At 38.4% G+C, this 14,953-nt stretch overlaps 2 protein-coding genes across 2 annotated transcripts; both read right to left on the bottom strand.

Moving 5' to 3' along the window:
• Positions 1-238: 238 nt before the first annotated feature.
• LOC110041722 (ubiquitin-fold modifier-conjugating enzyme 1) lies at positions 239-5,099 on the bottom strand. Its single transcript, XM_089293501.1, has 6 exons — positions 4,941-5,099; positions 4,731-4,798; positions 3,950-4,013; positions 2,888-2,964; positions 1,853-1,943; positions 239-374 (listed from the first exon to the last, which is right to left on the bottom strand). Exons 1-6 carry the CDS (start codon positions 5,061-5,063, stop codon positions 291-293), a joined length of 507 nt encoding a protein of 168 aa, XP_089149627.1. The 5' UTR covers positions 5,064-5,099; the 3' UTR covers positions 239-290.
• A 563-nt stretch (positions 5,100-5,662) lies between these two features.
• LOC110041719 (solute carrier family 9 member D1-like) lies at positions 5,663-14,918 on the bottom strand. The gene is made up of 11 exons (XM_020747030.2): positions 13,805-14,918; positions 13,047-13,139; positions 12,667-12,856; positions 11,899-12,087; positions 11,180-11,285; positions 10,794-10,866; positions 10,275-10,364; positions 9,802-9,862; positions 9,259-9,338; positions 7,527-7,673; positions 5,663-7,043 (listed from the first exon to the last, which is right to left on the bottom strand). The coding sequence occupies exons 1-11, from the start codon at positions 14,726-14,728 to the stop codon at positions 6,903-6,905; spliced, it is 2,094 nt and encodes a 697-aa protein (XP_020602689.2). The 5' UTR covers positions 14,729-14,918; the 3' UTR covers positions 5,663-6,902.
• Between the last annotated feature and the right edge of the window lie 35 nt (positions 14,919-14,953).

Genomic DNA, 14,953 nt, shown 5'->3' with positions numbered 1-14,953 from the left:
TTTACCTAGGCAAAGGAGAGAGGGCCTGGGATCAAGGTTGCAGACTGTCAGCTACCGTCCGGTGAGCATCGCTTGCTGACAGAGGGCGAATATTGTTTTTGGTAGAGAGCTGTTGGTTCCAATTCCACGTAAGGCTAAGACCCCGAAACCCTACATTTCACAAAGTGCCGCTCTTACATTCTTACCATTTCATTTTTAACTTGTTGACTGAAAACACTTTACAAATTTGAAACACAAGTTTCCAGCTAAAAGAGTTTATTCATTTTTTTCTCGCTACATTCATTTCCAAACTATTTACTTGCAGATTTTTCTTTGTATTCAATTAATCCCTTGTCTATAAGGTCAGGGATCTCTACGGCGAGCCATGGTCCAAGCTGGGGGAGAAAAAAAACACACTGTTACCAGAGAGATTTTCCGCTCAAAAATGCTTCTGAACTTCGAGTTTTTGGTTTTCTATTATAACTAGCACTGAAAATCTCAGGGGGAAGAGGGGGGGGGGGGGGGGGGGTCACAGCCTGGATGGATTTGCACCCGTTGAACTGACTGCAGTTTAGGAAGTCGAAAGTTTGTGTTTTCACATACTTTTAGCTTGAGAACGTTTTAAATTTTACTACAACTACCGTGACCAATAACAGGAAATTAATAGAATGATGCATGACGTCAAGTTTGTTGCCAAAGAATTTCAGAAGAGGTCAAAAGAACTAGATTTGTGACATTTTGAAGCTTAAGTCAAATTCTCTAGATGTAGTTTTATCTAATCGACAAAACAGACATGTTTTAAATTCTTATAAAGACAACATTTACAGAGTTTTTGATGGCAGCAACACACACATTGATGCATAGTGAACAAGTGCCTGAATATCTGGCAAAGCTGCTATCAATAAATTTGTCTGTACGTTTGGCAAAATAAATTTCTCATGTAGTGGGAGGTGTGACAGCCTTATGGTTACAGAATTGGACTCCTGATCAAGCAGTCTGGGTTCTGGGGGATGGTGGGGTGGGGGGTACTCACTCTTGCATGCAGTCACACTTTCGGCATATTGAAAGGCTTGATCAGTTTATCAGTTTATCAGTTTATCAGTTTATCATAGCTTATGGTAGTTCTGTGCTGCAAGTAGGTGATGTAATGCACTGTAAGTGATGTTCGTAAAAATGAAATTTGGCATATGACGAGTATGTAATGTAATGTATTGTAAGTAGGTATTGGTAATGTAATGTATTTAAGAAAAGTGATGTTTGTAAAAAATGAAATTTGGCATATGACAAGTAAGTAATGCATTGTAATTAAGTATTGGTAATGTAATGTATTTAAGAAAAGTGATGTTTGTAAGCTAGTAATGTAGTGTAAATCCACCGAAAAAAGATGGCGGCTGTACATTTTACCACAATACCTTGTGAACCTAACACAGCCTATGAGGCACAAAGAAAGCCAAATTTTTACAATATTTGTACCTGTACTAAGGACATTGTGTAGCCTAGGTTTGAAGATTTTAAAACTTTTCTGTACATTTTTATGAACATTGTTAAGGTTTTCGTTCGCTGAGAGCTATGGGTAAATGTACCAGTCACCATCTTATTTCCTACAGAGGATTGTCAGCAGATTTATGTGATGTTTTGCAAGTAACAAGCATTTTATTGTCAGTAACGTACTGTAAGTAATCTATTGTAAGGTGTGCAGTGTAAGTATAGTTATATATATATATTTATTTTTAAATGCTTGAATGCAAAGTTTAGACACTATTAGTAAAATAGGCTAGAAACTAATAATCTAAAATTATATAAGGTCTCCTTTGGAGATGGTCTTATTCAGTATAATATTTTTGCTCAGTAGGTTGCAAGCACAAGCACTTACCCCAAGAGCCATGGCATGAGCAATTCCAAATTTAGGAACATTCCTTCCCCAGAGAGGTTTAAAGTGATCTGTCATACAAATTTTTCCACCCCTGTAATGTAATATATAGAGGCTATCACATGGCTGCCTGGAGATACAAAATTCCTTTTCAAGTGTTAAAAAATATTTCATGAGTGAGTTCAGCAAACAAGTGAAATTTTTTTCAACATGAGAAGAGCAATGTTGTTTTTCCAAGCAGCCATGTCAGGTTCTATTTATTATACAAACACCAATGAAATACCAAACCATTTCACTTTTGCTGCGAAAGGTAGCAATTTAATATGTAACCATAGTAGCAGCGGCAATCTTTTCAAGTGTCAAGATAACATGTTATTTTCATGTGTGAGGATATCATGTTTTTGGATGAAAGCTCACCTGGTATTTCATTGGTGTTTATGTAATAATCTAATTTGGTCTAGCCTATAGCAGTGAAGCATGCGATATCTACAATATTCACTGTCCCATGTGCATTATGATGTCACAGAGGAACCAAATGTCTCACTATGTCCCCTCTCCACCCCTGTGTATAAGTTAGCAGGTACATGTATTGATTTTTTTTTTGCAAAACTCTGGAAATAAAGTAAACCAAGATATATTAGAATTACAGTTCATTATTATACCATCATACAGCCTCCCACATATAACCCTAAGGAATAACATAACGCAAAGTTGACAGGGGTAGTGCCAGATGGGTTGACATAAGCCCAGTCTGAAAATGCTGTCTAGCCCTGCACATGCAACAATTCATTCAACATGCAAAATTCAGATCATTCACCAAATGAATGCATTTTCAAAATTTCTAATCAAATCAAGCTGGCAAAGGTAATGTGATAAAATACTTATTGACTGAGCTAGGTCAGACTGGATGGGAAAATACTTGCCTCTCGGTCAGGACTCACCATTAGGATTGCTACTTTCATGAGTTGTAATAGGCATGAAATGTTATCACTACAAAAAAGTGATAAAAGGAGAAAATGAAGCAAAGATTAATTTTACCTGTACATTTTTGCAGTTTTACCATCAAGTTCTGGAATGGCTATTTCCGGAGCAGTTGTAGGATATGTAATGGGAATCTAGCAAAAGTAAAAGTAAATAATTTTCAGCATGATTTTGGTACATATATATTTAAAATATAGCTTTCCCATAACCTTAAAGCAAGTTCCAGGGATGTGCAGTGGTGAGAGCGCTTGTCTCCGACCAATATTTGATTCCTGGAACCAGCGTCAAATGTGGGTTGAGTTTATTGTTGGTTCTCTACTCTGTTCCGAGAGGTTTTTCTCCTGGTACTCCGGTTTTCCCCTCTCCTCAAAAACCAACATTTCCAAATTCCAATGCGATCCTGGAATGCACGGGCATTTCTGAACAAGTTCTTGTGAACTCCTTGGTGCTCCATGCGTAAACAAATTACATATTTACATTTACATTTTTTTTTTCACCCTTGGGGTAACAGTGGAGGAGAAACACGAAGAACTTCCAAGGACATTTCATACCGCTGAACGCTGTTTCTCCTCAACAAAAACTAGTTTAATTGGCCAATTTCAATATATTAAAATTCTTACTTAGCTCCGAGGCTTTTGGGAATAAAACAAAAGAAATAAATTATTCATCCCTCATCCTTAATGCAATTTCTTTTGTTTTATTTCTTTGAGCCTCAAAGCTGTTAGAATTTTAATATATCGAAATTGACGTATTGGACCGCCTTTCTTTTCTTTTTACCCAATTCTCATTTGATCAATTTTGGTAAGTTTTAGTATTAAATCTGATGCCACATGACTCTAGGCATTACAAAACATGCAAGAGTGCTTTGCAGTCCATTTTCGAAGTCATACATGGATGCACGTTAGACAAGTGCTTTTACTTCAGAATAATTTATACCATCCTTTTTTGAAGACTATCTAGAGGAAAACCGGGGACACTAGAAATTAAGGAAACTGGCGTGATTGGCCTCCAAGCCTGTCCAGTGTTTAATTTTTAGCCCTTCTTCAGGAATAAGGCAGATTTCTAAAATATGGCTGAAGTCCTGAGATTTTTCATTACTAAAAATACAATGAAACTTACATCAAATTCAATGTCAAATTCGTACTTCAAAAGGTTGTGGACATACCAGCATTTACCAAACCATCTATAAAGTGAAGAAATATATGATGAACAAGTAAGATGAAGCAAGTTGCTTGAAGCCATGCCCATTAACAAATCTGTGTAGAACCAAAGCTGGGAGTTTGAATAGCTGATTATCGAGCAGCAAAATAAGTCTATTCAATTTCACATAATTTTATCATAATTAAGGAATTTGAACAAATTCTTTAATTAAACCCACTCCTGGCCAGATATTTACAAATTTTATCTGGAATGGGCAGGAAAGAAGAGAGCCAAAGGGTAGGGGGGCAGGGATGGACCCAGAATTTTTCTGAGGAGGGGTGCACCACTAAGGAATGGCATAACTGTTTTTTTTTTTTTTTGCAGAATACCAGTTATATTAGAAAGCTGCATGTCATCTCAGGGGGAGGGGGGTTTGCACTCCTAGCACCCTCCCCCTAGATCCACCCCTGGGGGGATAGACATGAACATTGCTGGTATTGACTGGTGATTAGCATTTGATAATCAACAGAAATCAGCATGATTCTAGGAGGCCACCTCAAGTGACAATTAATTAGCAGAAAACTAGCTTAATAACAGCTTAGTATACTATTGGCTATTTAATTAGTTATAATCTTAATAATTTTGGTTTTAAAAACATTTAAACAAATTCTACTCTTTTTACAGCCGTTAAAAACCCTACATAACTTAAACTTAATTTAAGATTAAATTATCTCAGTGGATTGTGATCTAAACAAGTCACCTCGTTCCTTCCTTATTTGATTCAAGTCTAAACCAGTCGTTGTCTGCTTCTTTGTTGTTACTCACATACTAAAAGAAACAAAAGAATTAAAAGCTTTATAATTAATTAAGTACACGTAAGCGGAAGTCACGTTTAATATTAAGTAAAGCTACATGTTCCATTTTACAGTTTTTCACTTTCATAAACCCCCAATTGCAAAACACAACATACCTTGATCAAGCTGGTATATTCCTCTTTTAACCTCTGAACCCAAGCATCGCTATCGCGAGGTCCAGCTTTTGTTTTTAAAGTGGGAATAGATGCAACCGTTCGCTTTGTTGCTTCGTCCACCATCTTTGAAATCGGAATCTATCAGATCCGAGATACCCTTCATGTAAAAGGGCACAGAATACCAGAACCCAGGTCCCATCGTCTGTTGCCGATACCACGGGAGTTTCTGTAAAACGAGACCGGATTGCGGCGGATGGCGGAAGGCGGATTGAAAAAGCGGATGGAAAAATAAGGTTGAAAAAATGCGAAAGAAAAAAGTATACCGTAAACTTCCGAAAGTAGCGAGCCCCCGAAAGTAACATCAAAAAAATGTGGCCGCAAGTAAATCCCGAAAGTAGCGACCCCAACCCCCCCCCCCCGAAAGTAGCGAGTCCATCCCTATCCCAACCCCGCACCCAGAAAATATTATGACCAAGGTTCAAAGGTATATTTACATTTCTAATCAATAGTCGAGTGAAAGTTACGTACAGTACTATAGTTGATAAATAAACAATAGCCTCCATTTGGCGCGGAAATATGCTCGGATATTTGTCCGCGGACATTGTCTGTTCCGAGAAGCGAACAGTTTTCCGAGATCGTAGCTCAGAAAACTGAGCTTTGAGGAACAGAGACCCTCCATTGCCTTCAAAAATCATGCCCGAGGTAATTGAACCGTCCAGCCGTACTGTAATCATCTTTTATTTCTGCTAGTTTCTACAGAACGGTTATCAGCATTAAAAATAGGTCCACGGTAAGCGTTAAAAACAGGTCACAAGTCACATAAACGGTTGCGTGCTGTTGCGTGAAGCAACCTCACAATAGCGACGTTTCTTGTTGATATTAGGGAGTTTAAGTAACTACGACGGCGACGCCGAGGTCAACGTCGACTAAAAAAAAGGAATTTAGATTTAACCTGCGAATTTCGCGATTCTCTAAAGTCATTTAGTTTGTTTATCACTGTTAATTAATCTCGAAACTGAATATGGAACACAGTGTAATATACGAAATATAAATTTTAAAAATTATCCACCGTGGTTCACGCTCTCCACACAACGCAGACTTTGGTAATTTCACGTTGCTGTTTTGCAGAGGACGGCAAAGAAATACACCTCGAATTATAACGCACGTGCCCAGACATTGTATTGCTTTTTAAATCTATTGTTTAGCGACGTTCCCGTTGCGGTTGTAGTTTTCTTAAACTCCCTAATACAACATGGACGACATTTTTGATCACGTGTGCCAAAAATCACTTGCGAGCGGGTGAAATGGTTTTCTTACGGTCGATTTTCCAAAATGAATTTCGATGTACCAGTATTCGAATTTGCTTGAAACGTTGTCAATAACAAAATCCGCCTGGGGGCTTCTCAAGAAAGCTCTAAAACAACTAATTTGCGATCACAAAAAGTTACGAACTTAAATGTCCGGTAGTCTACCCGACTGCATTTTAAGTTATCCATAGATGAAATAATCATTGTTTGGAATCATTAAACTCCTCATACCATCTAGTATAAAACCTGGAAATTTTACAAAACGTTTTGTATAGATTGTATATTAAAACTATTATATTATCAACCCCTCCCCCAATATTAAATATACAAGATCTCTTTGTTCGATATTTACAATATTTAGAGAGGATAGGAAGCGACATCAGCCTTAGCTCTCGAAAAAATATCTTGAACGTAAAGAATACAACATGAAAAACGATTCCATTTTGAGCCATAAACTTAAGAAATAACCCCGCTACGCAAACACTTAGCTTTAATTTTCAGAGAATACGATCTACAAAGTTTCTTCTCGCCTCCAGCTCGTTTGTTTAATGACGTTACAGGTGTTTCGCAGTTGCTGGAACAACCTCGCTCCCAGGGTCCTCTCTATCTTCCTCTCTCGAGAGGAGTCTGGGAACGAGGTTGTTAGTTGAATACGCTAAACGGCTCTCATAGTCTTTCTCTCTGACGTAGCAGTCCTCCAAAGCTTTCTACTTCCAAATCTCCAAAGCGAAATTCTCCAAAGTAACGGTGCAAGAAGAAGACTGATAGTAGTTACGCTAAGAATGATGAGATAAACCTGGAAGAGTAAAACAGTAACATCGGAAGGTTAGAGACTTCAACAAAGTAGCGGAAACAGAGTTCAAATTTTATCTCAAACAATTATCAGTGAGCTGATGAAACTATTCGTGCAAGTAGTAGCTATGGAACGGTTCTTTCGTGTGGTACCACGTTCTATTCCGTTTTGTTTTGTTACCTCCTCAATATTTTACATGACGAAATGCAGATCTTTTTAACAGTTTCGAAGTTGTTCACTCCTTTTAATAGCGTGAAAGGAAATCAACCACGAAAACATAAAAAATCAAGTGGCAAGTGTGGTAAAACATGTAACCATGATGAGGCAAATGCGACAAAAACCAATCCTTCCCGCGCTAATTTCCCTGCGCGTTTTTGCGTATTTCCTTCATATCCTCATTTGCTTTTCGATGCTTTGCTTCCAGTTTTAAGACACTAAATTGGAAACCACCGTCAAAAGGCTACGGTTATCAGCCTGAAAACTTACCTCTCTGGAAATTAGATGAAACCTTCGTGCTCGGCTTCCCAGGACAAACGAAAATTCACTGACTTGAGCGAGCCCTGCAGCAACGATAAACTTCGTGCTCCGCGACTCACACAAGAACATGCGAAGGACAAACACTGAGACCACGAACTGCAAGATAAAACACAGTAAATACACAGGCAAACTCAAGTCGAATCAGCGTACAAATAAAATTCCTGAATCTCCAGCGAGAGTTAAACCCAACAACACCAACAGGTAAGTAAAAGGGTAGCTTAAGTCTGCATACGAGCGAAGTTGCCCATCAGGCCGGCGCTTATCTCTGGTTTCTGTTGCATAAATGAACTAGGAGTATTTCTACTCTCCCCTGGATGGGATGCTAGTCCATCGTACGGTTACCCCCAGCATAAATTTGCCGGTACCCATTTATACACCTGGGTGGAGAGAGGCACTGTGAGAGTAAAGTGTCTTGCCCAAGAACACAACACAATGTCCCCGGCCAAGGCTCGAACCCAGACCGCTCGATCTGGAGACGAGCGCACTAACCATGAGGCCACTGCGCCTATACAACAACAATTACAGTGAGCAACTTGATTTATTTGCACATCCGTTTAAGTAACAATAAACTCATGACTTTCAAGATACCAGTTGATGTTGTAATCACAGAGCTATGGGAAACTCGTTATGAGCTTTATTACTTACCCCTGTAACTACATTATATAGTAACAGGAGGCCCTTTAACTGCAAGGGTCAATGATCTCGAGGTGATAAATGTTAGTAGATGGAACGATGGCCTGGACGAAAGTGAATAAAAAAGAAGTTCATTCACTTTGATCCAAGCCACAATTCCACTTAACACAACGATCCTTTGACATAAAAGCGGAAGGGACAAATAGGGTTTAAAGTTCATTGGCTTTTATCTTATAAGTAGCAAAATTTTCTTGTCATATTTTCTGTAAACTAGCCTCTATTAAGGGTGCACCTCTTCTAAGCAGTAACTATTCAGGGTCCCGCAAGTTTCACTGCAATATCTCCTTACGAAAACACTTTCTTTTTGTATTGGTATTTTTTATTTCTCCTCTTGACAATGTGTATCAACAGTATTGTTGAATTCTTAGGAATGAAAGGAAAGTGAAAAGGGCAAAATATAGTAAACTAATTAAAAGCCCATTAATTACATACATTTATTTTAGGATAAAAAGAAAACTAGTATAAGAGAGGAATGAGTAAACACATAGTAGATAAATAGTTTATGTTAGACTTATTAATACTGAGCAAAACAAAACAGGTAAAGTGGTTTTTAAAATAGTTTTCTAGTTGGTTTATTACATATAGATAAAGGATGTCATTCCAATAACAGCATCCAATACTAGTTAGGCAAAATTTTCTTATATTTATTCTGAAAGATTTTGGATTTAGGTGTTGTATAGCCTCCTACGCAGACTCTTTGGGCTGGTCACGCAATCTTCCTCCCACGTGACCAAGCCCAAAAAGTGTCTGTGACAAGATTGCGTCACCAGCCAAAAGATTGTCTGTGACAAGATTGCGTGACCAGCCCAGAGTGTCTGTGAACAAGATTGCGTGACCAGCCCAAAGAGTGTCTGGAGGGGAGGCTAGGAATTGTAAGAACGCACTTTGAGTAGCATAATTATGTTGCTCAGATACTAGAGACAGGATGAAATTCTTTTTAAGCTAGAGTGTAAGGTACAACTTTGTAGGGTTTGTAGGAATTACCTACCTTTACTGACACAACACCAAGAGTAAGAGTCAACACAAGAGGAAATTCATTCAATACAAATGTAGGAAAAACATGAAGACCTGTCAGACAAAATGGCAACAATAAACTAAAACTTATGTTTATGTCAAACAACCAACATCCCAAGTGATCTCAACAATGTTTCTGTGTGAATAAAAAGTGCTACGTCATGGAATTTCTGGCCATTTTTACCAATGATTAACTGGTCATGGCTTGTCAACTGTAGAAAAACTCAAAAGAAGTTGAAACCTTTTTTGGCATTCTTGCTTTTTTCAGAAACTGGAAAAAGGCCATGAATGGGCAAAATTAGAGACAAATAAATGGAAAATCATCCTTATTTGGCTATTGTGACCACTGATTCTGACAATACAAGACTGTAATTTGAAGTTAAGAGCTCATAACGCATAACTAAACACCATAATCTATTGTAAAATACTGTGACTTCGACCCTTACATGGAACCTGCAATTTTTGTCAGAAGGGAAATTTGTCACTAAAAACATGCTTTTGGAGAATCAGCACTTACCAATTGATGCAAAGAATAGACAAGAAAAGAAATCACGCAAAGGTTCCACGAGCTCGTTGACCTAGAGAAAGAAAACAACCAAGATAAAATGAAATGCACAATGACAACCCCTTGCCATCAAAACTAGCTAGGTCTCATTGCTGTGTTCAAGGCAAACTGCTGAAATAAATTTAGAGTAAACACAGTACAATCATTTGAAATAGAATTGACTTCGTGTATTACTGTACATTTGTACGTAGTTTTCTCAGTCAAGTAATTTATGACAAAAAAGGCTCATGCAATTTTGAGAGAATTTTCAAATATCACTCAATTTAACCTAAATTTTTTTAAAATTGCAGTCACATGCATACGATTACCTATGCATTTAAACATTGTCTGTCAGTACAATTAGTTAATTAGTTAATTACTTTAATGTCCTCCATACCCTCATCTAATACAGCTTACTGCAAAAAACTCTTATCTTTTCTGTTCACCTTATGTACAAGATGTTCTCCATTAGAACTCAACACTACTCCAGCCATAAAACAGCCGAGCTCCATAGAGATTCCTAAATGTTCAGACAACTGCAATTAAGAAATAACAAGTCAGCTAAAGAAGGAGGGGGGGACCAGTGACAGGTCCCAAGGGGGGGGGGGAAATTTCATGTGAAAGTGTCGGGGATGCTTGTTGGGAAATTTGAACTGGACCTCTAACCAAGACCAAATGGGCATGCTAGAGTTGTATTTGAACCCTAAACAACAACAAGCATCCCCAATTCTTTCTTATGGGAGTCCCCCCCCCCCCCCCCCCCGGGGACAGATTTAAGGGAGCTCAAAGAAGGAATGGCAAACAGGAGGACAAAAAGGAGGCAAAAGCAAGAGGGACCTGTTGATAACCTGATTTTGTTCTTGTCTCCAGTAATTTTTCAGAGGAAAGGCAGGCAGGCTGTTTACTGCTTGCATATTTCCAATAAAAAGGCTCATGTCTACCAGTAGATTACTGGTAGTACTTACCATTAGCAAACAAAAAGCAGTTGATACTGTCGCTAAAATTAACAGCTCTTTACTGCCAGTGTCTTGAAGTAATCTGAAGAGAAAAGGATAACAGACTTGATTAATAATTGTTAATCTGTCGGAGAGTAGTATAAGCTAGTGTGATTCATCAAAACATGCCACACTCTACAATATCCCTGGGTTGCTATGTGCTTGAAATGAAATGTTCCACAGTAAGAGATACAATAGAGCCTTCACGTTTCCATACATTTATGGCTGAACTTGCCATAATGGCCACATCTCTACAATGACTACTTTCCTCAGTCCTTAGGGTTGCCGTTGCAGAGAGGTTCAACTATGTTACATAAGAATCTGATGTACATGTGAAATTAAAAATAAGCAAGCACCTGAACATTGGTCCAATGACCTTGGAAACCACAAAACACACTAACATCAGACCAATGAAAGAAAGCATAACTTCCACTAGCATCCACAAGGTGCTAACAAACTCATCTGATAAACAACAAAACAAACTGTCAGTGGCTCACTGAGGAGGAAACTTGGAAATAACATCCAACAAAATGTGCTTCGTGTATTTACACCATGACTACTCAAGCCAGCCACCTACACATAAATGGAAACTAACCAATCAAAATGTAAACTGAGAACAATAGACTAGTTATTTCTTTTGACCACATGTAGTAAGGGTCTGTTTGACATGTATTCATAATACTATCCACTTCTCTGCACTATATACAGTTCTTAGTGGTTCAGTCCTTGATGGTGAATTATCATAATGTTATATGATATACTGTAATAAATTATAAATTTAGCTTGTAAACTCAATTTGTAACAACTAAACCAAAACCATTGAAAAATGTAAAAGATGTAGGATCAAACTAACCAATCAACAAATGTTTCCCAAGAGGTCTACAACACTTCACACTTTGTTGTGTTTCAATTTTGTTAAGAACTATTGTTCATATTCTTCAACGTTGTTAGTTTATTTAAGAAAAAGATTGTTATCCTTTGTTCTCAAGTAACATGAAGTAGCCAGGTTCAAGTAGTCGCACTTAACTGTTTTGCAACTGAACATGTAGTAGGCAACAAGTAACGTATTTGGTACCTGAATCATTTGCATTATCATGTCCGCTGAGTATACCATACACTGCACCACTGTTCACCTTGGCTGGAGCTACATTCTTTCGTCCTGCCAGTGCAGGAAGGAGCGCAACTAACAAACCTAAGTGTACATCCTGCATGACAAGGATTCCTAACAGTGAACTGGTATAGTCACCATCTCCATTGGTGTGTTCTGTTGGCAAAAAAAGTAGAAGCACAGTGCAATTCAGATTATGACTTGGGGGAGTAGGGTTGGGATAGTGGTGAGAACGCTCACCTCCTATCAAAACTTTTGTCAACATCAGAAAGTAAAGGTCCTCTTCTCTGTCCAAAACAAGCAGCAACAATAACAAAAAAAAAATGCCAGGCTCAGATGTCTAAATTTCCAAAACTGTTATCATGTTCTGAAAAGTTAGCCAGCTGTATGATGGCAGGAAAGACAGTAATGAGTTAGAAACAAGCACTTTGACTTTCATAAGTAATGAATAACTGTAAGGTATGTACATGTTACACATGAAATTTGATGAAAATATTGCGAGAACCATGGATTTTGAAGTAACGTTCGTCACCCCTGAAAGGGCAGCCTGGTAAAACGTTGGAGATAGCCTACGATGGACTAGCATCCAAAGCTTAGCAGTGGAAGTGGCAATACTTCTGAGCACATCATGCTACAGAAAAAAAAACTGTCCTGGTGATCTACATAGGCTTCAAGACATGTTTTTTAGGCTTGCAGAAATGCTTTGCCTTTATTAATCATCTACTGGTGCATTACCTTTCGCTGAAGAATCTCCACTCTTGCTTTCAACAAACTTTGCCACAAGAGGTGTGCTTGAAAGGGAAAGACATGCTGCCACAAATGCACTCTGTTGTGGGAGGATTCCAAAACAAAAACCCCAGAAAATCCCAAATACAATCATCAGTACCATGATCAGCGAGCTGCCGCCAACTGCAACCTTCCAAACCTATGTGCAGGAAAATTAACTACAGGAGTTGACATTTGTTCACTGAGGATGGCAATACCAAATAATCATAACTTTGGAAAAAAAAAAAGTACATTTTGTGCATTCACATGTTGACAGTTGATTATAAAGTCACAAGAATCTTCCAACAGGTTTACAGCAAATCATATTAGTTTACAAAAAGTCACATTACCCGCTTTATTCTATCTGGAGAAAATTCCAAGCCAACAGCAAAAAGAATGAAGAAGACTCCAAATTCTCCAAGTGTCTCCACCTGGACAACAGTCTGTTTGAAAGAAAATTACAATTATAATAGTACACATACTACATCAGGGCTCCATTGTTTAAACGGTGGATAATGGTATCCACAAGATAAATCACTATCCAGTGGATAAGTTTTGGTAACACAAACTACACTATCCCCTGGATAGCAATTTATCTGGTAGATAGCGTTATACACCCTTTGAACGACTGGGTCCAGAGATGTAATTAAAAATATTGAGAACATTTTCTGTTCGATGGGCTTAGTGACAGTTACTTTAAATCTCCTTTGACTACTAAAAACTTTCAACATAGTTAGGACTAAACTTGTCTCACATTCAGTCTTGGTCAATAACCTGTATGTATTGCTGACTGGTGAGCAGCACTGACACAGTCAGTGACAATAAAGTGTCTTGCCCTAAAACACAACACAATGAACCCAGTCTGGGCTTGTGCCCTGATCTCTTAATCTGTAGTCACCACACTAGTCATTAGGCCCTAACTGTTCAAAGGCTGGATAACACTATCCACCGGACAAATTGCTATCCAGTAGATAAGTGTTCACAAAACAAACCACGCTATCCACTGGATAGTGATTTATCGGATGGATAGCATTATCTACCATTCGAACAACCGGATCCGGTGTCTAAGTCACTTGCATCTTAAGGAGAATATAAATTTGGATCAGACCTTAATCATATTTAATCCAGAGGGTCCCAAGAGCATTCCACTGATCACAAATGCAAACATCGTTGGTAGATGAACTAGTGTACAAATACAGGAACCCAAAAAAGACAAGACCAAAATAAAGATGATGTCCCTGATGAAATGGACATCCTCATGAGGAACTGTTGCATCTTTAGCTTTCGCCAAAACAAACTGATTGCTCTGAGAATCGACAAGAATGCTCATGTCATTTTCTCCAGCAGGCTTGGCTAATGTTGTGTTATCACTGTCACTGCCCTTGCTCTCTTCGTCCCCAGTGATCCTCACAACAGCTTCAATTGAGGCTCCTTTGGCATTTCTTGTTTTCTCAAATGCCTTCTCATCTAGCTCATCTTCAAGTTTATCTGCGGCAAATGAAATATCATCTAAAATGCCTCCAATGACTTTCTCAATGCGTGTTCCATTGTTTTGAATATCAGCATGCTTATTTGCTGACACAAATTCTTTTTCTACTTCACTGATTGCATTGAATTGGTCCTCCTGTTGCAGTGCCAGTACTTTGAGGGCTTCCAGTCTCTGTTTTATGGCTTCCTTCATGTGTACCACTGATTTATAATCCTCCTGAAGCAGTTTTCGTAAGCCATTTAGAGAATCAAAAACTGCCCGCTCTGTCACATTTAACTCAGTCTGGAAAATAGTGATAGTTTTCTCTTGAAGGTTCGTAAGTTTTTTACGTTCTTTCGGAGTTTTTAGTAAATTTACTAACTTGTTCACCACGTTTTTCTTCACTTTAAATAGATGACTAACAGACTGACAAGTCGACGGCATCCAGCGAGTGAGGTCCCCCTTGGTGACAGCTGCAAAATTGTTCTTCGCAGCGTCAACCTCGCACAATAACAACACCATTCCAAAACAGAGCGCCAAAAAATCGATGAGATTTAGCTGCATCACGCTCGATAATTCACGCTGATCGTCCTCAGTAAGAAATCAAATTGACGTAATGGGTGCAAGAAAGCTAAGAATAGAAGCTGAAATAACATTCTTGTTGTATGTTTCAGGTTCCTAAGGAACAGGATGCAGCATTTACACAGTATAAAGTTGACAGTCAGCCGCCATTTTGATCTGTACCCAGAGTTCAATTAGCGAGGAGTCGTGACACGCAAAGGTTGCTGG

Source organism: Orbicella faveolata, unplaced genomic scaffold (genome assembly GCF_042242905.1).
Source record: "Orbicella faveolata isolate gen_17 unplaced genomic scaffold, um_ofav_v1 contig_25, whole genome shotgun sequence".
Lineage (NCBI taxonomy): Eukaryota > Metazoa > Cnidaria > Anthozoa > Scleractinia > Merulinidae > Orbicella > Orbicella faveolata.
The sequence above is the reverse complement of the archived record's forward strand: the minus strand, read 5'-3'. Positions and strand labels throughout refer to the sequence as shown.

Excerpts from the sequence above, each read along its gene's own strand:
- LOC110041722 (XM_089293501.1), bottom strand. The coding sequence starts at position 5,063 with ATGGTGGACGAAGCAACAAAGCGAACGGTTGCATCTATTCCCACTTTA. Across the intron at positions 4,799-4,940 it reads AATATACCAGCTTGATCAAG|TATGTGAGTAACAACAAAGA; the intron begins GTATGTTGTGTT and ends TGTTTCTTTTAG. Across the intron at positions 4,014-4,730 it reads TCAAATAAGGAAGGAACGAG|ATGGTTTGGTAAATGCTGGT; the intron begins GTGACTTGTTTA and ends TTCACTTTATAG.
- LOC110041719 (XM_020747030.2), bottom strand. The coding sequence starts at position 14,728 with ATGCAGCTAAATCTCATCGATTTTTTGGCGCTCTGTTTTGGAATGGTG. Across the intron at positions 11,286-11,898 it reads TGATAATGCAAATGATTCAG|ATGAGTTTGTTAGCACCTTG; the intron begins GTACCAAATACG and ends GTTGTTTATCAG. Across the intron at positions 9,863-10,274 it reads GAGAACATCTTGTACATAAG|GTCAACGAGCTCGTGGAACC; the intron begins GTGAACAGAAAA and ends TTCTTTCTCTAG.